Source organism: Rhipicephalus sanguineus, chromosome 2, assembly GCF_013339695.2.
Source record: "Rhipicephalus sanguineus isolate Rsan-2018 chromosome 2, BIME_Rsan_1.4, whole genome shotgun sequence".
Lineage (NCBI taxonomy): Eukaryota > Metazoa > Arthropoda > Arachnida > Ixodida > Ixodidae > Rhipicephalus > Rhipicephalus sanguineus.
The window spans coordinates 214,884,973-214,910,305 of NC_051177.1; the positions used below are offsets into that span (position 1 = coordinate 214,884,973).

The 25,333-nt window shown below is 47.1% G+C and overlaps 1 protein-coding gene across 1 annotated transcript in view; it reads right to left on the reverse strand.

Annotated features, from left to right (window-relative positions):
* Nucleotides 1-25,333, reverse strand: part of LOC119382224 (mucin-5AC) — a 260,979-nt gene that overhangs the window by 11,719 nt on the left and 223,927 nt on the right. The window contains 4 exon segments of the mRNA XM_049412751.1: nucleotides 166-379; nucleotides 8,817-9,158; nucleotides 9,160-9,206; nucleotides 16,111-16,413. Of these exon segments, the coding sequence (XP_049268708.1) occupies nucleotides 166-379; nucleotides 8,817-9,158; nucleotides 9,160-9,206; nucleotides 16,111-16,413 (906 nt within the window).

The window sequence follows — 25,333 nt, forward strand, 5'->3', positions numbered from 1 at the left end:
ATCATAATTCACTTCGTGGATATGGCGGGATTTTTTAATGATAATTTACTAAGTTAATCTTTGTGAGTCACATATCTCTTCAAATGCTCAGCAATAAAGTACACGAAAGGGCTAAGCAACGTACGAAAAGAAATAGACGAAAGAAAGTACTTTTTCACTGCATACATTCAGCAGAGTCTGGAAGTATTGCTCCGAGTCAAGGTCGAGTGTGACGTTCCGCTCGTCAAAGGCCAGGAAGTCGCCAGGCGGCATGGTGCGGTACGCAGTGACGATCTTGCGAATGATGAAGCTCTCAGTCAGGGTGTGCGTGGTGGTGGCCAAGCCGTCAAAAACGGGAACCAGCGAAGTGCGCCACGAGTGCTCGGTGGTAGAGTAAACCCTGCATGAATATTTATTTGTCTCTGCTCTGCTAGAATCCAGTAGCGTACCACAAGGTGCCTTCACATATTATTAACCTTGAGGCACCCAAGCCTGTCAATCATCCCCTCCCTTTCTGCTCCTATTTTCAATATATAATAAGCTGCGGAATGCAGTGGCGCAAAAAATAAGAGAATCACACTGAACCAGCAGAGCAAATGTAATGTAAGTTGATACTAATGCATATATACAATATTAGTATTGAATATAAACTATGAAAGCCTAGAAACAAAAATGCCATCCCGCAGAAAAACGTGTACTTCATTACAATATGCACTAAGATCAGCCAAATAAATGAAAACAAACAAAGACGTAAAGCCCAATGAAACATATCACTATCAATATTAAGAATAATCAAAGAGGCAGTAGATTCTATTCATCAGTGTTCAAAACAGAAACGTCCAGAGTAAAAAAGAAAAAAAAAGAAGAATGACTCCCTGTGAGGGGTTCGCCATGGCGGCAGGCTACGCGAACTTGAGTGGGAGAGCAAAGCGCACCGAAATACGAAACGCAATGCTTCGTGCGTAGTAACCAATGAAGCTGCTTGTTGAAAACCTCGCCTTTAGGGTGAAACTTGGACTTGTTGATTTTATGTCCGATCCAACTCTTTGCGCTGAGTATGTTTTTGAAGAAATGCCTTGTCGGACTAATTGGCTAATTGTAACAAAATATAGAAACACATGCTTCTTAAAGGACAATAAGATAAGCGAAGTGTGTTTGCTTATGCGACGCTGCAGTCAAGCTTCAGAATACTGCAGTACAGCGCATTTTTCCGGGGGTAATTCATTGACCATACTCGGTCCTTTGTCGGTAAGTATGATGCAAAAGATATTGTTGCGAATATGTTTAGGGCCTACCGTCGAAGTCAAATATGTCAGAGTAGATCATAAGGAGATCACTGAGGTCTTTAACTTGAGAGGGCAAAAGTTCTGAGGCAATCATCTTGGTGATGTTGTTGTGCAGTGTAGAAGAGGTGACTGCGTCGACTCTATGCGGGTTCGGAGAGACGACAACGGGCAGTTCAGGTGACACCGATGAGATCTGGCACTCGTGCGACGGTGACAGAGTAGCAAGAGCAATGCCTTGTGGTAGGACTTGAGGGCTGAATCCGAAGTTCAGAAGAGGAAGGCACGTCTTGTTCGCTGTAACAGTTACAACTGTGTACGGAGAGGAGACGCTGCGGGCCAGTAGAACACTGGGAGAAGGAGAAACCACGTAATCACCATCCGGTACATTGGGATAGGGTTCAACAGCGACGCAAGTTAGGGCTTGTGGTGGTAGACGAATAGCTTCAGCACACGAAAGTTTGGTCTGAACCACCTCCGACACGTCGGCGGACGCAGGATGTCAAGTTGTACAACACCGGCCGAGCAGGACCAAGCTAGTGTGGAGCGGTGGGAGGAGTTGCTGGCCAGCGATAACCTTGATGATCAGATCAGTTTGATCGACAGGGCACGCAGGGCGGCAACTGCCTGTGGCGTCCTGGACTGAGGGCAGCCAGCACTGCTAGATGGTACTTGCGGACCAAGCATCACAAACCCCTTTCTGTTAATAAATGTTTTTTCCTCGTCCTCCTCAAGGACAGCAGAGTGGTCAGACAAGAAATCGAGTCCGAGGATGACATCATGTGGACAATGAGCGAGAACATGAAACAGAACGGACGTCTGGCGGTCGGAGAACCTCACACGTGCCGTGCACGTTCCGAGTACAGCCGGAGTTCCTCCACTAGCGACACGTACAAATAGGGACTCGGGCGGCGTAAGGACCTTATTTAATCGTGCACGGAGATCAGAGCTCATAATAGAAATATGTGCGCCGGTATCAATGAGGGCAGTAACAGGTAGGCCATCCACTTCCACAGCAAGCAGGTTCTGGTCCGTAGTGAGGGTCAGCAGAGGGTTTTCAGGTCGGGGGTCGAATGCAGCGTCACCTCCGGGAGCTGCATTGCTCAGTTTTCCGAGTATGGGCGTCCAGTAGGGTGGGGCGACGAATGGCGACGGGGCTGAGGTGACCGGGAGCGACGATCGCTTGGGGATGGCGAACGGCTGGAGCGTCGGACCGATGTCGCAGGAGCCTCAGCGTATGGTCCACCGTCACGAGCGGGAAACTGCAGGGGCCGGTGGTTGTCGTCACGTCGATAGCCAGAAAACGAGCGAGATGGAAAGGTGCGAGAACGACAGTAGCGAGAAATATGTCCTACACCGTGGCAACGAAAGCAGATCGGCTTGTCGTCCTGCGTTCTCCACTGGGCAGGGTCACGATAGCGGCGAAACATTTCCGGTGCACGAGGAGGCGTTATGGAACTGACACGAGGTTCCGTCAACGAACACACCGGCTGCAGTCCGACATTTGCAAGCTCTTCCCTCACAACCTGCTGGATCAACGAGATCGTTGGTCGAGGATCATCAGATGGCCGCGTCAGGAAAGATGGTGGCGACGCCGCCTCGATTTCTCGGCGCACGATGCGAACTACGCTCTCGTTGGTAGGCGGTTGACCGCATGGCGGCTGAAGGTCCTCGCAAGATGATGTAGCGGCCGTGTTCGGAAGTCGCACGAAATGCTGGGCAATGCGGCGACTCTTCAGTTCTTCGAACCGGCGGCACTCTTTGATGATGTCGTCCACGGTGGAGCAGTCTTTAGACACTAGTAAATTGAAAGCATCATCCGCAATTCCCTTGAGCAAGTGGCTTACTTTGTCACCCTCTGACATGTTGGTGTCGACCCGTCGGCAAAGGGCCAGGACGTCAAGGATGTAGGAGACATACGATTCGGTCGAAGATTGTGCCCGACAGGAGAGTTCTTTAGAAGCGGCCCGCTGGCGTCCGACGGCTCTACCAAATAGGTCACGAAGCTTCTGTTTACAGGCATCCCAACTGGTTATGTCAGCTTCATGAGCCTGAAACCACGTACCTGCTGTTCCGCAGAGATAGAAGTCAACGTTGGCAAGCATCATTGTAGGGTCCCACCGGTAGACCGCTGCAAACCGCTCATACTTCGCGATCCAGTCATCGACGTCAACGTGGTCGGTGCCGCAGAAGTTACCGGGATCGCGGGGTTGAGTCAATACGACCGGCTGTACCGGCTGTACCGGAGGCGCGGTCGAAGCAGGCAGCAGCAGAGTTGCTTTCTGTTGACATATTGCTGCTGTCCAGGATACGTCCGCTGCGGAGTTCCGTCTTGCGTAGTACCCAGCACCTCCACCAAAACGTTGCGAATATATTTATAACTTATTTACAGTGTAGGATGGTCCAGCAGTCAAGATGGCGGTTGTTACTTCCAGCACACCGACACGTCGTCTGCCTCTTCTTTGCACACCTCACCATAGTCATAGCTGCAACCCCGCTACAATATGTAAGAGGGAGTGACATCTGGCATATTTGTAACATGTTGTGAGTGCGTGTGCTTTTATTTTCGTGTTGTGAAAAAAATTTGCAGTGCCTTGCTCGGCTATGCCAGGATATACGTAGCGTTAAGCAAAGGTTCAGCCGATTATTCTGAGCTTTCCAGATTTCCGCAGCACGTTTAGCTTTCCGCAGCACGTTTAGCGTTCCTCTGTTCATTCTTCTTACGCTGAAGCGCTAATTGCCAGGCAACTAATTCGGGATCCGATGAAATAAGCTTCTCGGCTCTTCTGCACCGTTGAGCAGCATTTGCGCTCTCCTTCTCTATGGCGTTACCCACCTGCAAACGCCAGTCAGAGGCGCTATCAAGCGGCACCAGCGCACTGTCAGACGGCGACTGCACAGCGAAGGCGAATACACCATCTCCCGCTAAAGGGGACCATGAGCAGATGCGAAGCCGGAGCACTTGCACGATCGCGTTCCGTTGGCGTTCGTTGGGCATGCTACCGAGCTCGCGTCGTGGAACGCGAAGAGCGACGCTACGCGCGTCGTGTCTTCCATCTAGCCTGGCCGTTAATTCTCACAGGGCGAGCGGGGAACGCGGTCGACAGGCGGGCGAGAGGGGGCAGCTAGGAGAGGAGAGAGAAGGGGAGGGGACGCGTATCAACGCCACCTAGACAAACTTCGTCAAGGCCGGGAAGCTAAACTCCATTTGTCGCGTGACGTCAGAGGTAGTGGGCTGACTTTTTTCAGTGGGCCGCTCTTGCTCGGCGGACGCTAGCACCTAGCACCCATGCATCATGCGACGCTGGTTGCGTTGTGCGCTGTGCTTGGTGGCGGATCATCGCCTACGCCCGCGTTCGGCGGCGCGTTCGCATCGGCGTTTTGGTCACTTCAGCATTACTAGTGTTCGAAGCTGGACTTGTATCAAATCTCTCACGCGCTGGCTGCCATCCGATGCCGAGTCAAGTTGAAAGCAGTGCGAGAAACGCTAATGCTGCGTTGCTTTGAGTGCCGTCGGTTCCTTCGAAGCTGTGATGTGTGCTGCTTGTGTTTGTGAGCGTGTTGGTCGTTCAGTGACTAGACTGTGATGCCAGGGAAGTGTTGTGTTCTACATTGTTGTGGCAACTACAACTCGAGGCCCAAGGCACACGTATTTGGATTTCCAACCGATGAAGACACGCGGAAGGCATGGATACGTGTTAACCCAAAGGATAATTTCAGCCCGACAAATCATTCAAAGGTAAATACACACCTTCTCTTTTGATTTTCGTGTATTCCCTTTCATGTAGTATGATGGTATTACGTTTCGTTTTTGTCACGTGCGTGCGTTTCGCAGTATGTTAGGGTGAACTGCAGAAACGCGAATGGTAAAATTGTCACTCTCTTGTCACTTGCAGGTGTACGAAAAACACTTCAGTCCGGATGATATTCTACGAGAAGCTTGCAATAAACAAGGCACTAAAGCGGAACGAGATGTGTATGCTTATTTATGTACTTTGAAGCATGCGTTGTTTTTCATTATTAGAACATTTGGCACGCAAATAACGGGGGTTCCAATCGAATATAAAGGTCGCCACATGTCACGCACTGCGGGAGTTGATGTAATGCGTAGCAGTCAGCAAGGATCTGCATATATCGCAATATTTGTCTGTGAGGCAAATGAAGGCCTTCAGGTCATAACAACGGGTTCACTATTGAATGTTTGTCGTGCATTCATGCATGTACATTTCGTTAAATACCATGCTATAGAACTTACATTCTCGTGTGTGCAATACATGGCTGCTCATTTATATTCGTCACGCACTTATTTCACGTCCTACCGATTTTGGTAAAAATCCGGTTAGCGAAACAGGCGGAAGTTTACTTTGACAATGTCATATAATTCGCGCCTTAATTGACAAACATGTCATGATTTGCATGCTAAGACCTGTCACTTATGCTCCTCATACAGCCACGTCACGGCATGCCGGTTTTGATACACATCTTGCTAGCCAAACGGTTGCGAGCCCACCATGAGCGTGGCATGCAAGTCATGCCGCACGTGGCATGAATGTCATGATTTTTACGTTACAACCTGTCATTTATGTTCGTCATACAACCATGTAACGCTATGCCAATTTTAGTATACATACATTTAATGAAACGGCAGCGAGCGCTCCAAGAGTGTGTCATGTAAATCAAGCCTTACATGACATGTATGTCATAATTTACATGTTACAGCCTATGAGTCCTGTTTGTCATACACTCCTGTTCCGCGATACCGATTTCGGTGTATATTAAATGAACTAAACGGCCGCTAAAGCACGCATACCGTAGCTCACGCAGGTCGAGCGTCAGCCCACTAGTGACACGTCACTCGAACAGCTTCCAGGCCTTGACGAAGTTTGTCTAGGTGGCGTTGCGCGTATGCGCTCGACCTCATCGCGGCGTTGCGCAGGACAGAATTTCGGCATGTCTAGCCCGCGTTTCAGAGGAAACGCGGGCTAGACATGCCGAATGCGCGGAGCAGCAGCGGCGAGTCGCGCGCGCATGCGCAGCACTGCTCATGATGACCCCCCGCGAAACCTGCTTTGGCTAGGCAAGTGTAGCTAACGCTACAAAAAAATTACACCATCTCCCGCTAAAAGGGAACATGAGGCGATGCGAAGCCGGAGCACTTGCACGATCGCGTTCCGTTGGCGTTAGTTGGGCATGCTACCGACCTCGGATCGTTATTACCGGTGTTATTAACGTTGTAGACGAATGTGAAACGGTTAACGAATGTCTTTATTGAGCAGCGTGTATTACTTGAGGTGTGCACTTTGCTTTGATGAGGATGGCTTTGTGGTCGCTGAAGTGAACCGTGGGGGGATCTTGGTGCAGGGGGTGGATCTTGAAATTGGTGAAGACGTGATCAATGCATGTGCCGTGAATGGTAGTTCGCTGCTCTTCGCTTCGCAGCTTTGTCTTGAGTGGACGCAATTGGGCTGATGCTGACGCGTGCTTGCGTCAGCCCATTCACTGACGGGACTGTTGCTTCCATCACGCTTCATCGGAAGCACCAATGGAGTCAAGCGGAGTCAACCAAAGCAAGCGCTGCACTGAACGCGCGCTGCGCTCTAACCGCTTAGAAGAGGAGAGTAGCGCAGAGAGTAGCGCATGCGCCGCGAAAGGAAAAGCGATAACGCAGGAGAAGCGCAAGCAGGTGCTGGTAGAGAAGTGGAGAGAGTAACGCGCAGCTGTCGGAGAGAGGGAAGGAGGAGAGGCGCGCATGCGTAGTGTGAGTGCGGACTACCAAGGCGCGTGCGGACTACCACGCCGCCTTACATATCCCCGAGCAAGAGATGCGTCGCATCTAAAAATTACACCACCTCCCGCTAAAGAGGAACATGAGGCGATGCGAAGCAGCGTTTCGGCATGTCGAGCCCGCGTTTCATTCGTAGCAGTTTCCCGCCGTCGTTGCCGTTTGCGCTGGGCTTCCCTAGCCCGGAGGTGGGGGTCCACTTGCCGACGTTTACGTTGCGCTTCGGCGCGCCGAGCCTTCCTCTGCTCCACCATCTGCTCCGCGATCTCGGCAGGCGTTAAGGTATTACTGCAACTGGCGCCGACGTTGACGTTGGAACTCATGACACCGGCGCAACCGGCGCAGTGACTGAGCGTGTGTGTACGACCTAACGGGAGCCTTTTATCTAAACGAGGAGGGTGAATGTAGGGAGAGAGAGGTTGGCTACGGCGCAGCCATAGCCAACCTCCCTCTCCCCAGGAGAGGGGATTGGAGAGGGTTTGCTGGAGAGGGGGTGTGGAGAGGGTTTGCGCATGCGGAGTAAAGGTGGTCACGCCGCACACCACCACCGGATTGAACTCCGCCATAAGCTGCTTCGCGTCTAAAATTAGCGCACCTTGCACTAAGGGGTGGGAGAAGGAAGTGATGACGAGAGAAAGCAGGAACGAGTCAAGAGAGACAAGGAAGGGTACAGAAGGCGAGAGAGGGACACGAAATAGATAGAGCAAGCATACGCATGTATAGTATAGTATAGCAACGAGTGGGAAAGAGAGAAGTGGGAGGGTAAAAACGTAGCCAAGCCAGGGTGAGCTAGGTGCCCACCAGCTCTGCTGTGACCCAGCTTTGCCCGACTTGGTGCAAATACGTGGCTTGTTCGCGCTGCCAGGAACTGGACGAATTGACACAGAAAAACACACACACAGAGTGAAGCGCGTCGCCCTGTGTGTTTTCTGTGTCAATTCGTCCAGTTCCTGGCAGCGCGAACAAGCCACGTATTCGCACCAACTAGCCCCGATAGCAGCTTTACTTAACAAAGGCCCGGGAAAACCGACGTAGTGAGGGCCGTTTCCAGCGGCAAGCTCGGGGACATGAAGTGCTCGCTTCGATAAGCGGAATCTGCTCAGCAACACATCATCGCTGAACTCTTCCATGGAATTTTGACGGTTCCCGAGCACTCGCAGCATAAATTGAACATATGGATGCCGGTAGCGTAAGTCACCTTTTCTTTAATGATATTGTAAAGCTTCTTGCGTAATCAGCCATAGCGCGCCGCATAAGTGACGCCTTAAGGCACCTGCCGGGCTACCTTATCGACCGCCACCTTTTCACGGCGATAAGGTTAAGGAAAGCCTGGATTGCGGCATAAGGTTGGTTTATGAAACGCGTTAAGGTGCCGAAAAGGTAAGGAGGACAAAAGATAAGGATAAGGTCGGTTTGCGAATACGGGCCTAAGAGAGCGCGCGCCGGTTCCTAATGGTAATTTTCTATCTACGACACACCGCAGACCCCGACCATAACTGCTCTCCTGAAAAATTTCTTTGTTCCTGGGCTATTCGTGGTGATCTCAGGCCTTCTAATTTTCGCTTTGGAGCAACTATTTGAGCGTTGCGCATGGAAACACTACAGTGTTGGTGGTCTGATTTTGTGTTGAGCTCCAATGGAAAGAATGTACAGTATTTCAGGAAATGTAGTTAGCCAGGCATTTAGGCTTAGGGAAGTTGATTAGAAAAATAATTTGAATGGAACCCCCTCAATTGCTTGTTGACCTGACGGACAGAACTGGGGCCGCTTACCTGGAGACGACGAGCGGCGGCGTCTGCTCCTCGCCACTGTCAATAGCGGTGAGAGCAGCAGGATGACCCTCGGAGCCTTCGAGGATCCCATTGGAGACGAGCTCCGAAGGCTCAAGCGTGCGAGGCACCGACGTAGTGATGGTGAGCGTCCGCACCACAGACTTGCCCTGAGCCGCGTGCAGCGTCACGAGGCTTGTCAGCGTCGTCGGCTCGTAACGCACCCTTGCTGGGTCAATGGACACTAGTGGATCCACGTCGTCACTCGCCTCTGCAGGAGCCGATGATGTCGATGACGGTGTTGCGGCCGCCGGCTCTTCTTCCGCTGAAGACGGCTCCTGACGAAGCGTCGGGGCGCGCTGTCAGGCGCACCTTGAAGCGGTTCAGCCGAACCTGCAGCCGTCACTTCTTTAGTCAAGCAACGGTCATGCACCGACGAAAGCGGAAAAACACAAAACCCATCAGTTGCAATCATTGCTTTTATCGTGAATAGTGCGTGAATTTTAAATCCATTTATTAGACTGCTATCAAAGCAGAGCCAATACTGGAACCACAGACGTTAATCTGATATGACGCCTGTATCGTAGGAGTACATATGTAGAGTTTATTGCTTTCTTGTAAAATTAGAAAGCCAGCCCCACAACTATAATGAACGTTACACCGCCATTACGCCTGCATAGGCTGTTTTTCCAAACCAGATTATAGACCTGGCGTAGCTCTGTGGTAGAATACCTGATTGCCACGCAGAATGCTTGGGTTCGATTCTTGCTGGGATCCTAATTCTTATTCTTTCCATTTATCGGGTCAACGCTGCCGATGTCGGTTTTTCTGAATGCTCTCTCACATAGGTCGGCAAAAAATGTGGAGCTCACTCAGACTCACTCACGAAACACATCTTACCCTTAGGGCTCACTCAGACTCAAACTCACCATACTTTTCCTCATCCGGACTCACTCGGACTCGGACTCACTATAATTATTCTCAACCGGACTCACTCGGACTCAGACTCACCAAAATATATTTCACCTGGACTCACTCAGACTCAGACTCACGGCTCGATCTGAGTCTGAGTGAGTCTGAGTGAGTCGACTCATGAGTCCGCTAGCCTATAATTAGCCTTTTTCGACCATAATGTCAATGCTCTTTAACGCCAATATCTCGCATAATCGGTGCGCTACTTAGCGCATTTTGATCTCGTACCTTCAAAGACGAGTTATCTGAGTTTGCAGTTCAATAAGGACCTTTTTATTGAAAGAGATGACTCACACGTGATATTTTGATTAGTAACTTCTAGTGAAAAAGTTTGCGGGGGGAGGCCAAGGCACCTCCTCCCCTTCTCCCTCCTCAACTCATGCCTCTGATCAATAAATATTGAGCTGACGTATGAACGGTAGCGCGTTGGATTATGTGGGAGTATACGTGAGTATAAACGTGTGTTGACATAAGGCTGATAGTGATGCTGAACTTGAGTAGATAAGACCATAGGTAGGCAAAAAATGTGGAGCTCACTCAGACTCACTCATGCAATATATTTTACCCTTGGGGCTCACTCGGACTCACACTCACCAAAATTTTCCTCAACCGGACTCACCCGGACTCAGACTCACCAAAATTTTTCCCAACCGAACTCACTCGGACTCAGACTGACAAAAACTTACTCACCCAGACTCACTCAGACTCAGACTGACGTCTTGATATGAGTCTGAGTGAGTCTGAGTGAGTCGACTCATGAGTGAGTTCGCCGACCTATGCTCTCTCATTTAGATTACCAATGTCTGTTCTCGCCCTTCCTGGGTAGATATAAACTGTCAATAACTTGCGGCGCATACCCATATACCGCGGCTCATGGTAAACGGTTATGTGCCAGACGTGTCTGGAGGAAAGGGTTTGACGACGTACACGACAGGATTTTCACGTTATTGATGTCCTGACCCGACAGCCATTTTCGTGAAATCCTCTTACCCTCCCATGCCAATTTTGGTCTTCACCAAGTTAAGGAGGCGATCATGAGAGTACCCAGACGTAGGCGGCTAGATAGATAGAAATGTTCAAAGTGCCAAAGATTCGCTAAGAAATGCTTCACATTTAAAACGTCAGATAAGTGTGTAAGGGCCTGTACATGTTACCGGCATTTCCTACTTATTACGTTGACGGTTATTACGTGTAAAAAACTGCCTCACAGCGAGAATAAGGTACAAGTTTGACACCGCGAGTCACATATAGGCCTGCCGTCGTCGAGAATGAAGCTTTGCGCTGGGTTACAAATTTGGTCTGTCTATTTTCAATGTAGCGAATAAAGAGTCGTTAGCTATCTGAATATCATGCTTGTATAATGTAGGATGGTTGGGAAGAAGCTTTAACGCGCGACACGGCTAGGCGCAGCGATGACGGTAAGAAAGCGCTGTTGACCCAATTCGAAGCGCTATATACGGGACAGCCTATGTCGACCTGATGTACTGTCCATCCAGTTTTAAATAAAACGTTTTCCTGTTTTTCTATTTTCGAAATAAAAAATAATTTGCTTCTGTACTTAGCGACGTACGTTATGTATAGAATTACTGCACGATTAAAATGTAAAAGATTTCTGCATCTCACGCACGTGAAAAGTGAACATGAAAGGTGTTGGTGTCTCCAAGAAGTAGATGCCGATCAGCTGATGCTTTATTGAATATCCTTTCGACATGCGCTCCTATATAACACGATACGCCAAGAATATTTTCGTTCACATCGTCGCTTTCAGGGCCTACTGGTGCTTTACAATGACAAACCGTTGCGGCAAGGCGGCTTTGAGTCGCCGACTGAAAGTCTGCAAAACCACATCAGCGCGTAACGAGTTTTAGCGCACCCACGGTCGAATGTAGCACATTTCCCAGAATCGCATTTTTTTTTGTTTCATATGAAAAGTGTCACGCACTTGAAGCACCTGTTAACATTTCCTAGCACACAGGGGTGGATACAGGATTTTTCGTAAGGGGGATCAGCTTTTGGGAGAACCTGATGTGATCTTCTTGGGGTATAAATTAAACCAAAAAGAAGTAAGGGGGGGGTGCGGTCAGGACATCCAGGCCACCCGTCTGAACCTGACAGTGATACCACATGAAATGCTTGAAAAATATGCATAGTGAAGAAATACGCGCGCAAAGCATTCCACCAAACATTACCTTCTTAAACTCCACAATCGAAAACAAACTACAAACAACACGCCCCAGTACACTCGGTCCCTTCCCTGAGAATCAATGGCGCGCACGAGCTACCTGTTTAACATGTAATTCTTATCGCAGTGTAATAAACAAGTTAATGTCAGCAGCAGCGCAGGCATGCGCGAGTAGCCGCGATGCAGCTTTGAAGTTCGTACACGAAGTGGGCCTGTCTGTGCCTGCGAGCACACGGCGGGAAAACTGTGTTTCCAGCATGGCATGAAAGAGTGCTCCCTGATGAGTGCCGATGCTGTCACATACCGCATATATTAACAACGGCGAACGTAAACACGGCGTTAGTCGTGAGCAGTAGCCGGAGCAGCGGAACGATCTGCTGATTCTCGGCGGCCGTGAGGAAATCTAATAATATGGAGGTTAGTTTTCTCCAAACGTTTTTTCAACATCGCAATTTCCTCAATCTGAGCAACATGGCCCACGAAAATACGTTGGCATTGCTGCTCCTATCAGCCGCCACACGTTGGCGGCTACATCCTACAATGGTGTGCTGACTGGCTTATGTCCTTAAACCCTACTAAATGCAAACTAATCTGCTTCACTCGTCGTCTAAATCCTCTTCGCTTTTCTTATAACATAGCTAATGTCCGTGTCGAATCAGTAACCACTTCTTGGAGTCACCCTATCCTACAATTTGTCGTGCAACACTCACATTGCTAAAATCACACCATCAGCTAACAAAACTTTGGGCTTCTTAAAACGTTATTTACGCAACGCTCCGAGTCATGTAAAAATACTTGCTTATACATCATTAGTCAGATCAAAATTTGAATATGCATCTCCCATCTGGAACCTCAATCAATCAATCAATCAATCAAACCTGCCTGAAGTTGGTCTCACAAATTCTTTAGAAACTATTCAAAATCGTGCAGCTAGATTCATTCATGCTTCGTACTCATACGACAACAGCGTTACATCCCTCAAAGCAGAGTGCAACTTATCATCTTTGTCTTATCGCCGACGCATTGCAACCCTCTCATTATTTCACAAGATTTTCGCCCACGTGTCCGTACTAAAACATTTTCTGCTTCTTTTTTTCTCAGAGCAGCTAAAGACTGGAACGCCCTTTCCCACGATGTAGCCACAATCACCTGCCCATCAAGTTTCATGCATAGCATTTCAAATGTAAGTTCACATTGATCATTGTGACAGCGCAACTGATTGTATATTTACCCACCCCTCATGTAATACCCTTTCGGGGGTCTTTAAGGAAATAAAAATGAATGAATGAATGAATGAATGAATGAATGAATGAATGAATGAATGAATGAATGAATGAATACGCACGCTCCGTGTATGCATATGCGGAGCGCGCTTAGCCTTTAACATGGCGGAAATGCGCACGGCGACCGCAAGATGGCAGGAGATTTTGTATAAGGTCTATTGTATCCACAGAACGCTCTGTGCTTCATTATTGCAGCATTCCTCTTTCTTATTGCTGCCGAGGCTTTTTCCTGTACCTCCATGTATCTATCACTCTCATTTACCCATACTCCAAGGTACTTGTATTCGCTTACCCTCGGCATTTCTTGGCCTTGTACTGACACCACCTGATCACAGGGATCACTGAATACCATCAATCCAAATTTCGTTAGACTAAATCCTAGTCCAAGACCTTCACCTTCCCTTCCGCATATATCCGCCAGCCGCTGTATATCATCTCGACTGTCCGCAAATAAGACAATATCGTCCGCATGAAATAAACCTGGAAGCTCCTGCTTAATCATCACGCCGCCCTATTTGTGTGACAGATTAAAACCAATGTTGCTACCTTCTAGCGCTGTTTCCATACTCACCATGTACAACATGAATAACAACGGGGACAAAGGACATCGCTGTTTCAGCTAAGTTCAACGTTCTCTTTGCTAGATATTCCTTCCCATTCTATGAAAACTGAAATTTCTCGGTATATCTCCCTCGAAAGCTGTATACAATCGTCGCCTATGCCCATTCCTTTCAATACACCGGACAAAATTTCCTGATTAATGTTGTCGTATGCCCTAGTGATGTCTAGAAAAGCCACGTACAAGGGCTTATTTTCTATTTCAGATACTTCTATAGACTGAGTGAGAACAAACAGGTTATCGTCTAAACGCGTGCCGACTCGAAATCCATTCTGAAGTTCTCCCAAAACATCGTTATGTCCTGCCCACATTTCTATTTTCATTTTTACAGCTTGCATCACCGAACATGGGACGGGCCAGTGCGAGAAACGTTAGTTGTTTGACAACAATTTCGCGAATGATGAATCGTGCAGCAAAAAGTAGTGTTTTTGAAGGTTGGATACTATATAGATGCATTTTAGCTACCGCGATAGTTTGTGTTCTTTTGCCGCTTCTGTATAATGTTACCTTGTTGCATGCCATATATTATTTTGTGGTTTGTACGTTTTTATGCTCTACAGGAATCGTTTCCGTTTTACATAATAAATTACGTGACCACTTTTGTCTGTGAATCTGCTGAGCTCTCACTCTGTAATAGTAATTACAGAATAAAGTAACCGTAATTACTATAACAGAGAGGGCTTCCTGTAAACGTGCACTAATTGTATGCACAAAAACAAAACAGCAAAAAGAAAAGAGATCACGCATGACCGTCTTAAAAACGGCTAAAAAACGTCTTTTCAAAGACAGCGCAAAGGGATGTTTTAGGTCATTAATGTTATGCCTACCGTTTTCCATTCCTCTCTGCACTGTGTGTCCTTAACGTTCGAGTTTCCGTGCTATCCGCCAAGATGCAACCCATTATGGCATTATGCAACAATTGTACATCTGTGAGTGAGCTAGTTAGACGCAGTGGATTACCCCATGTGAGTACGCGCAACCGTGCCTGAAGATTAAATTTTGTGTTTCAGCTCGCATACGGTCATTATAACGTTAACATTTCCAATTTTTTTTTTTACTTACTCAACAGGTCATCAAAGAATACAAAGGCAAGCTCTAACAATAGTTCCTTTGAACACAAGGAATAACTGTTTTAAATAAAGCTTTTATTGCGATAACAATTATATGGACACTCACGGCTGATTCGTTCCGTTGCCGTCATGCCCCGGATATGTATACGTATTTATATATAAATAAAACGAACAAAGAAAAATAAATGAGAAGAAAAGTGTGCCACCGCGATTCGAACCTGCGACCCCTCGCTCCTCAGCGCGTCGCTTTAATCAACTCGGCCACGCGGCACCGGTTGTGTAGAATAATGGTCAGCTATTTATATACACCGTTTAACGCTGGCGGTATGCAGATGTCGGAGGCGTTACCGCGTGTGCAGTATCACTCGCGCGATTGCCCGCAAGGTGCTCTTTAACGCAGTGATACGTCTTGCTTCTGTTTGAAAACTGCCCTGTAGACGCGCACTAAAAGGTGGCCCATTTCTGTACCCACATGCGATGTGGAACGCCGGGTAAACAATGCGTCGAACGCCACCGCCCGGCAGGAGACGCGGATGGGGCCATTCCACGCGCCGCTGTTTTCAAGAAAACAAAAATATCTAAGAGCATTGGTTTGTAGCGCACTGCTCAAACACGAGTCAGTAACTGGGACAGTTGTTAGTTCGCGTTCGTCCTGTGTATACATGTGCGTTCTTTTCGAGCGTCCTTCGTTGTGTTTGAGCAGCGCAGCGCGCTTCACCTGTCGAGCTCTTACCGTTGTTAGTTCGTCATCCTGTGCGTGTTCTTTTCGTGGGTCGTTTGCGGTTGATGGGCGTGCTGCAAGTATCGAACTGCTTGGTGTTCTTGTTGTGACTTTGTAATTTGTTGCTATCGCATTCAGGTTTAAGTCTTCAATAATAAGTGACAAGTATTTATTGACATGTAGTTAACGTCTCGTGTATAGCGAACGCCTGACGCTACAGCTTATACTGACAGTCGGTATGATTGATTTATCTTTGAAGCAATTCAAATAAATAAAGCTTTGTGTTCAGCAGAAGCAATATTACTTTTCCTTTCTCTCTCTGTGTCATCTCATTACGTTTACACGCATGCCGAATATGTATATAATCTACAAAGAATACAATGTGCACATAGCCGCGCTAAATCCACTAAAGCGTTCAGGAAGAGCGCGAACACATTCCATACAACATACCGTGTGTGTGTTCCTAGCCGGCACGTATCGCAGCCGCGTCCCGGCCGCCGCCAGGAGAGGCGTGTGCCGCTGCTGCTGGTGGCGTCCCTTGGTGACCACGATTGTGTTGTCTTCCAAGTCAGACTGCAGCGGTTCACGGCTCACAGCCCGGTAGCGGCTAGTCCTTGATCCTGGAAGCGACTGCGTGCGCCGCGGAAACAGCTGGCGGCTGCTGCTTGTCTCAGGACTTCGGAACGATGACTGCAGCGCCGCTGAAGAAGTGTCGCCCAACTTGCGTGCCCTAAGCCGTTCCTCCCTCGTGGCCTGCGAGCAGTATCGTTTTTGTTGGGCAGAGCAAAAGAACAGCACTCCTCACAATGTTCACTTGTGTAATAGCAGTCACATCACTAAACCGAATGGGAAAACCTCTTTCTTCTCTGCATTTGTTGATTAAAATGCGTATCAACTATGAAATAAAGGCGCACATCGTTGGCGGTCAATACTGCGTCGTGCACGGCGGCACTGCAATACACATATTTGTTACACACACGCACACGCGCACACATAGGCGTATCTACCGGGGGGGGGGGGGCAAGGGGGGCGCTGGCTTTCTCACTCCCAAGAGTCGCGGGTGCTGAGACCCCCCCCCCCCCCCCACTTTTGTGAGCGTTCTTTGCCTACAGCGCAGTGGCAAACCAACAACTATGGCGAAGTTTTCGTTTGACACAACTGTCACCAAAATAGATTATAAAATTTAGATGTATCCCCAGCTCCTGCAGTGAAGGTCGCTTTCCGTGCCTCACCACACGCACCGTCGTTTCTTTGCGGTGCGAGTCGCCTATGCAACGCTTTGATACCTTGAGCTCTTGCATTGTGGAGGAGGCTACAGCTGAGCGGGGGCTCTTCGGCGTCAGTCTTCCGTCCTGTGTTTATTCTGTTCTACCTGAAATCAAATTTGCGTCACCGTCGACGCAAGCTAGGGCGGGAACCAGAAGCATTTATGAAGATTTCAGTCAATAATGTTACTGCAGTTCACAGCAAATGCATCTGTTTTTTCTTCTAAAACGTACAGAATTGCCTGCCCAATCCCCTTGGCTGAAGTGAGTCGATGAGCGCGCAGATGCGCTGAATGTTACTTGGGCAGAGCTGACGCGCAACGACGGTGGATGAAGATTCCGCCTGTGTTTCCGAATTAATCTTATTCGCCTGGCTGATGACACTGTAGCTTGCAACGACCTTAGTAGCTTAGGCTAGGGCGATAAAAAAAACACATCGTCAACAAAGAAGAGTTTACAGAGCGATTCTGTATACGCGTACGAACGGTTCAACGACGTTATCCAAGCCCTGAAGTTATTATTTATACGCAAATAAATCCATTCTCGCCGCCTGCTACGACTAGCCTCTGTTAAACGATCGTTGCGATGCCATGTTCTCTTTCGTTCGGAACAGGACGAAAGAAATGAAGTTTTGCTCGACATATTAACACTAATGGGCGGGTTAGTGCGTACTCGTAATTCTGACATCGTAAGTTTCCCGGTTTGGTGACGCTGCGTGAAAAGCAAGCTGTTTTAGAACCGACCAACAACCAAGAGCGAAGAAGTAATGGTGAGGAAAGGCAGTATCAGAAATAATTTAGTACCTTGATCTTCTACCTAACACTACGTGGGGAGTCATCGCGAGATAGGACGTTTTAGCTCCTTTCGTTGCATCGCGTTACGAACATGCGCTGAGGGCATGACGCGGAAGACTTGTACCGATCATAAAAAGCAATTGGCTTATACGGGACAGAAAAAAAGAAAAACGGACAACTTTGTTGTAATGCCAGTCCAGCTCTAGTCAATACAAGTGTGAGGTTCTGCCGCTTGCATAGCCATGCTTACTGAGAAGAAGAGTGGTAAGGGCACACTTACCTTCCTTGCCCCCGCTCTCAGAAATAAAAGGTCAAAGTGTGACGCCGAAGGCACCATTTGTTGACCTTTATATTCTTATACTTCCCACTCATAACATTTTCCGTAAGATCATATCGACGAAGCTTGCTCTTCTTGCTCATGAGGTTACATTACAAAACTCAATGTCACAAAGTGGCACACGGCCTATCTTTAGATTTCTCCAAAGCCGTTCGATTCGTCAACCACAACGTTCTGTTAAGAATGTTGGAATTTTATGGTATTGGAGGCATAGCAGGTTTGAACCTCATCGTATCTACAACGTCGAACTCAGATTGTAATATTTGCAGGTAAATTCTCAGATGGGGGCAGTACCTCACAGGGAAGCGCTTTGTCGCCTTTTCTGTTTACACTCACTGTTTACTATATCCGAAACATTGATATCAAAGCTAAATTTGTAATCCATACAGATGGCGCGTCTTTATCTTTTCTGAGAAATTATGGTTCAGGGCTAGTAACAAGGGTTAACAGACCCAAACTGGTATAAATCTACCTTGACGAACACATGATATGTGATAAACACGTCACGAGTATGATGAGTAAACTCTGTAAAACAACTGGTATTACACGCAAAAAATTATTTTGTGTACTCTTAATTAGTCGCCACGCTTGTGTACGAGGCACGTTTTTAAAAAATAAATATTTCGTATTGCTCGCTCGAGCAATAACCACCAATAAAAATGTTACCAAGTGGCGCCGTTTCAAAACGGCGTAGCCTATGCAATGTGAAATGCGTCGTGCATTTCAATGGCCTGTTTATAATAAACACCGCACTATTTAGGTTAATTTCATATCCACTGAGAATGTTCAAGAAAATACAAAGTTGGGCTAGTTGATAATATTACTGAATATATTAACAATAACTATAACATGGCAGAATCACTAGCTGGACTAAAAGCAAAGAAAACAAAATGTACAGGCGTGAACCCGCCTGTACATTATATATATATATATATATATATATATATATATATATATATATATATATATATATATATATATATATATAGTGTAGTGTGTGATATATAGTGTGTGTGTGTGTGTGTGTTTGTGTGTTTGTGTGCGTGCGTGCGTGCTCGAGGCCCCTCCCCCACTCGTGAACAAGTTGGTACGCCACTGCGCGCGCACACACACACCCCTTTGCCGCATGCTTAGACCTTCCTTCGAGGCAACCTCCAACAAAATTCTTCAACAAAGTTTTGCAACCTCCTGCAAGGCAACCTCCAATAAAATATCTTGATTTCAAGTGCCGCGGAATTCGAAAGCTCGCCGTTGATCAAATGTTAGTTCATATCACAAGAAGTAAAAGAACATGACGTTTACGCGGACCCTAGAGTTCTATTGGACACTGCTCACATGAGGCGCTCACTCATACATACGTGTTTTTAACACGAAAACGTTTTATGCCGGGGTCCACCGAGACCTCACTGACATCATTTACGTCACGGAAATGATGTCGGTAAAATGCATACGTGGAAAATATAAAGCAAAACTAAAAGAAGGAACGTGGGACAGCTGCGCACTAGTGGTGCGCAGACTGAGGAAACAGCGCAGCTGTTTCTGCTCACCCTCCCATCACTCCTCCTGACACTCACTTCCTTTCCCACCCCGTGCTAAACGATACTCAACAAGTCTATTATGCTATGCTTTCTTTCTCTCTCTTTCTTTCTGTATCTCTCCATTAAATGCGAAACATTTCTTAGCGAACCTCTGCCACTTTGAGCGTATCTATCTATCTATCTATCTATCTATCTATCTATCTATCTATCTATCTATCTATCTATCTATCTATCTATCTATCTATCTATCTGTCTGTCTGTCTGTCTGTCTGTCTGTCTGTCTGTCTGTCTGTCTGTCTGTCTGTCTGTCTGTCTGTCTGTCTGTCTGTCTATCTATCTATCTATCTATCTATCTATCTATCTATCTATCTATCTATCTATCTGTCTGTCTGTCTGTCTATCTATCTATCTAGTCTGATCTATCTATCTATCTATCTGTCTGTCTGTCTGTCTGTCTGTCTGTCTGTCTGTCTGTCTGTCTGTCTGTCTCTATGTAGTCGACTACGACTTTGTGCCCTCCCGGCACTTTCGTTAATGTGATGCATACCGAAATTGCTATGGCATAAGATGACTGTATCAACGTTTCTAGAACTACTTCAGTTTGAAAACTCGGCACTGTTGCGCGGCTCCGCCGCATGCGGAGGCGGCGAGTGGCGCTGTAGTCGCGTCAGGCTTCAGCTAGGTGCGCCGATGCGGCCGCTGCTACGGCTGCTATCGTATCGGCACGCCGGATCAGATGCGTCACTGCGTTGTGTCGACGAACAGATAGTCCAGATTTTGTAATACGCAGCAAAATAGATTACACATGTTACACATCCACAATGTCGACATGTTCTGTGCCGGGCTGCACAGCGGCAATAGGACAAACAAATGACCGCGGCACTCTTGGGCTCAGCATGACCAGGCGGGATAAAAGGCGGCCAGACAAATCGCAACTTAATAAGCAAATGTACTGTAGCAGTGCAGCTTGCTGAGCCAGTTCTTCATACTGAACTTGAGAAAACCGTGAAAAGAGAAGGAGACGTTAAGTTAGGGCAAACTTGATGTTTTATATCCTTTTTTTGTACTTTTGCTGAGAGCATGGTGCATGTTTTCTCCACTTCTTAACGAGCACCCCACCGTGATGGCATTAATTGAAGAAAGCTCCTCCGTTCATGTCTTCAAAAAAAAAAAAAGATACACGCCTTCCTTCTAAAAATCCAAACAGACTTACACCACTTTCGATTCCTCTTCCTATGTTACGTAACTTGCATATGCTGCACGTGCCTGTTTTTTTTTTTTTTTCGTGGTTATTGTTGTGTATAAGTTGCTCTCGTTTTAGGGGCGAAGCTCCTTAAGGCGGCACCCGTTCGTCCCTCGTAGTCGTCATCGTCGTAGTAGTCCGTAACAAGTCTTACGCTTTGACCTCCAAGGTGGGGCCGGTGGGAGATTTCTCCTGTGCGTTGTTGAACAATAAAAAATTCGCAGCGTGCGCGTTAACTAAAAGCCGAATTCTTCTGTCTCTCATTCCCCATTAGCAGCCATTGGCATGTTCCAGTAGGAAACGTTAGTAGAAGTAGAAGTGTAAGTGTTAGCTAAAAGCCGACTTCTTCTGTCTCTCATTCCCATTAGCAGCCATTGTTTACCTCCAAGGTAGTGCCTGGTGAGATTTCTTCTGTGCGTGATTAAACAATAAAAATTTTGTTCAAAACGCCGTTGATTGATGAAATAAACCAACGAAAGACGCCAGATGTTTTGTAAAAGCAGAACGAAAGAACGCCAGATGTTTTTCTTAAAGTGTAGTCAAGGGCGTCCGCAGAACTTTTTCCAGGGGGGTGCATCAGCAGAGGGTGGGGGAGGGGGGCATACAGCATAGGTAGCTTTTGTTTCATTGTCGTGACATGACCGGCAAGATTACTCCATAGCAGTATGTAACGTGCAAAGTTGGCCGGTAATCCTGAATGATGTTTCACGCGGATATGCGGGACTGGAGTGTGCTAATCAAGTGGTGTAGCTTACTGCTACTGCATAGAAAATTATTATCCAAAATTCCAAGGGGGGGCAGCTGCCCCCCCTTGCACCCCCCTCCGGACGCCCATGAGTGTAGTAGTAGTAGTTGTATGTAGCCACCTCGCCCGATCGTCAACGGGCGAGGTGGACCGGCAACGGCGCGAGGACCCTGCCGTACGAGAGTTAAATCACACTAAAAGACATACTTTGCGGGCGATACACTCTAGTGAGCTTTCAACTTTTCGTCTTAATGTACATGATAAAGAAATTATTTCTACGAAAAACGCAAGGCACACCTTGAGCAATATATTTGGTTTTGGGACGCTAAATGGAACCATGAGGCGATGCGAAGGCGGAGCACTTGCACGATCGCGTTCCGTTGGCTTTCGTTGGGCATGCTACCGACCTCGCGTCGTGGAACGCGCGTCCTGTCTTCCCTCTAGCGTTGCCTTTAATTCGCACAGGGCGAGCGGGGAATGCGGTCGCTCTTGGCGCTCTTTCGCTCGGGAGCGGACTTCTTCCTTGCATTTCACCGATCACAAGTGATAATGAAGGGACCACGTAAACCAACAGTACAATAAAAGTTTGATGTTTAATATATACACGATGTTTCACACTCTTTATATTATGTACTGGGCGCATTTCACGGAAGAGTTTCACGGTTTACAGATGATTCCCTCCGTAGCTTCGCCCCACTCATCATCATTCACCCCGTGGATATGCTGTGATTTTTTTATGTTTCTGTGTGTTATTCATAATTATTTACATATCTTTGAGTCTAACTTGAATTCTGGGAAAAACGCGATGTTTGATTGCACCCTTTGTTCAGTTTTGTTATGTCATGTATGACTGGTTATTCGTGTGTGTACGCTGGTGATCGGCCGCTTTGTCAGGCTTTCTTTGCCTTTACGCGGATCCCCTAGACAACTATGTATACTGGTTGTCTGAAATATGAAAAATATGATATAAACCAATGTATGGGGCAGATTTTGCGCCTCCCTCTTCTTAGGTGACTAGGGAGGGGGGGGGGGGCGTTCACCCCCCCCCCCCCCCCGCCCTCTGAGCACGCCTATGGAGTGCGGTTTTCAATCATATGTCAGTGTAAATCCAGCGTGGTGTTGTCTATTCCTTCCTTCGTGTATGCGTCTTTTTTCGCTGGCTTTGTCAGGTATCATTAATAAGCAAGTCATGAAATCCAGGAAATGGCTCGTTTTTCCTGAAAATCTTCAGAGGTAGGTGTGTAATTATCGTAAATACTGAAGCAACCTCGCAAACATTTCAAATAAACATGTGATTCATGCGCATTTTTTGACATAACGTAATGTAATCTATAAATCTACCATCTCTCACTTGCATTAATTGAATTTTAATGATAGTGTTCGGCTAATTCTAAAGCACAGAGTTCGGAGAGACTGATGTACTGAAAGCATGGGCTTGGTGAGAAGTTGAATTCCCGGGGAGTGGGCGGCATAGAAATACTGAGCACACCCCCTGGTTACGCCACTGATTCACAGTCAAGGTAACATGTGAGTAATAATTGCAGGAAACGTTTATTCATTTGATTATGGGGTTTAACGTCCCAAAGCTACTCAGGCATATATAAGAGACGCCGTAGTGGAGGGCCGCGGACAATTTAATTCGGAAACCTGGGGTTGTTTAACGAGCAACGAAGTAGCAAAGTACGGGCACCGAGCATTTTATCTAGTCGCGCCGGTCCGAACTTAGTTCATCGAGCGCGACTAGCTCTTTTCCGCAACTTGCACAAATGATCGAGTCAGTCATGACTGACAGCTTTGATCTTGATCCCGTTTCACCGCGATCACATTTCATCGAGTGGCACATCAATAACTTTCCGTATCACGCGCTGGCGAGACTGAAATTCTGCAATTGCGCCCTATACAATTACGGTGGCTACTACATTGCTTTATACTGATATGAATAACGACAATGTGCAGTGACGTTTCCCGGTATTCTTGCCGTTCTTTGGGCACTTCACATGATCAGTAATTCGAATTGCAATAAAACCTGTAATTGGGCAAAGTGAAGGCTGTCAGAGGAGGGATTGCATGAAGGGAAAGCAATAAATGTTATTATTCCTATGAGCTTCCGACGAAATTATGCAATGAGGTATTTGTTTCCAAATACCTACAAGAATCTTTACAGACTCTACTAATAGCCAGGCAAAAAAAAAGGTTAGTGAAATCAGCTCTTCTGGTATTTCACTATTGCACTTAGCCAGTGAGCAACGCTAATGTATGTATATCAATGAACATGACGAGAGCAGCAGCGACGGTCATGCTCACGGTGTCTACTGTCATTCGCGTAACACAGAACACGAGCAGACCCGGTCTCAGATATTGTTGCTAAACGGTACCATTTAACACGATTACCTTAACGGAAAAATAAGTCGTTTTCGCAACTGTGTTGATAAGCAATTCAGTATATGCGCGGACAATCGCAGCTGTCCGCCGCCTTCACTCGCGCTTCGCCGTCTGCTACGTAGAGCCTGTTACTGCAGTAGCGCCACCTGCACCGGAAGTCGGTTGCGCGCCGCTTTCAGAGTACGGCGGAGGCGGGGAGTTTGGCAACTGAAACAAGTTCTATAAACGTTGGACTGTATAGCGAACATAAATGACCGGGCATTACATGAAAATCATGACACGCATGTCATGCACGGCATGGTTGACATATCACGGTCTTGGTTTTCTTGCGGCCGTGTCGTGGACATAATATATACGAAAATTGGTATGGCGTGACAAGAGTACGACGAACATCCTACAGCTTGTCAGGAGCACAACTGGACCGTGTTGAGCATTTTAAATACCTTGGTGTATACTTTTCTCCCGATTTATCTTGGAATAAGCATATAGGTTACGTAACTGGCAAAGCCAACGGTGTGTTAAACTTTATTAAACGCAATTTCAAGTCTGCCCGAAAAAATCTGAAAGAAGCTTTGTGTGTTACAAATGTCTGACCTATCCTTGAATATGTCTGTCCAGTATAAGATACTCCTGGTCAAACTCTAATCTATAAACTTGAACGCATACAAAACCGTGCTGCACGATTTGTCAGCGACAATTATAACTGTAACTCCAGTGCTACCTGCCCCGCCACGGTGGTCTAGTGGTTATGGCGCTCGACTGCTGACCCGAAGGTCGCGGGATCGAATCCCGGCCGCGGCGGCTGCATTTTCGATGGAGGCGAAAATGTTTGAGGCCCGTGTACTTAGATTTAGGTGCACGTTAAAGAACCCCAGGTGGTCGAAATTTCCGGAGCCCTCCACTACGGCGTCTCTCATAATCATATAGTGGTTTTGGGACGTTAAACCCCAGATATTATTATTATACCAGTGCTACCTGTATTAAAGGCAACTCAGGATGGAAACTTCTTGAGCAGCGCAGAAAATTCTTGCGATTAAAGTTTTTCCATTCGATCTTTTGTGATGAAATTCGCATCAACAAGAGTTAATACATGATGAGACCAGGCTACGTGTCACATAGAAATGATCATTCAAAAAATCCGCGAGATTAGCTGTCGTACCGGTGTCTTCGCTAATTATTTTTTTCCTTTCACTACTGGTGAATGGAATAAGTTGGATGCGTGTGTTGTTGATCTTCCAGCCGATGCTTTTTGTTCATCACTACAAGATGTGTGCTTTTCGTGAATACGCAGGCATTTCTGCGCAAATGTGTGCCATTTTTTTACTGTAAAACTGTGTTTTTCCTTTCTATCCCCCTGCAATAATGCCCA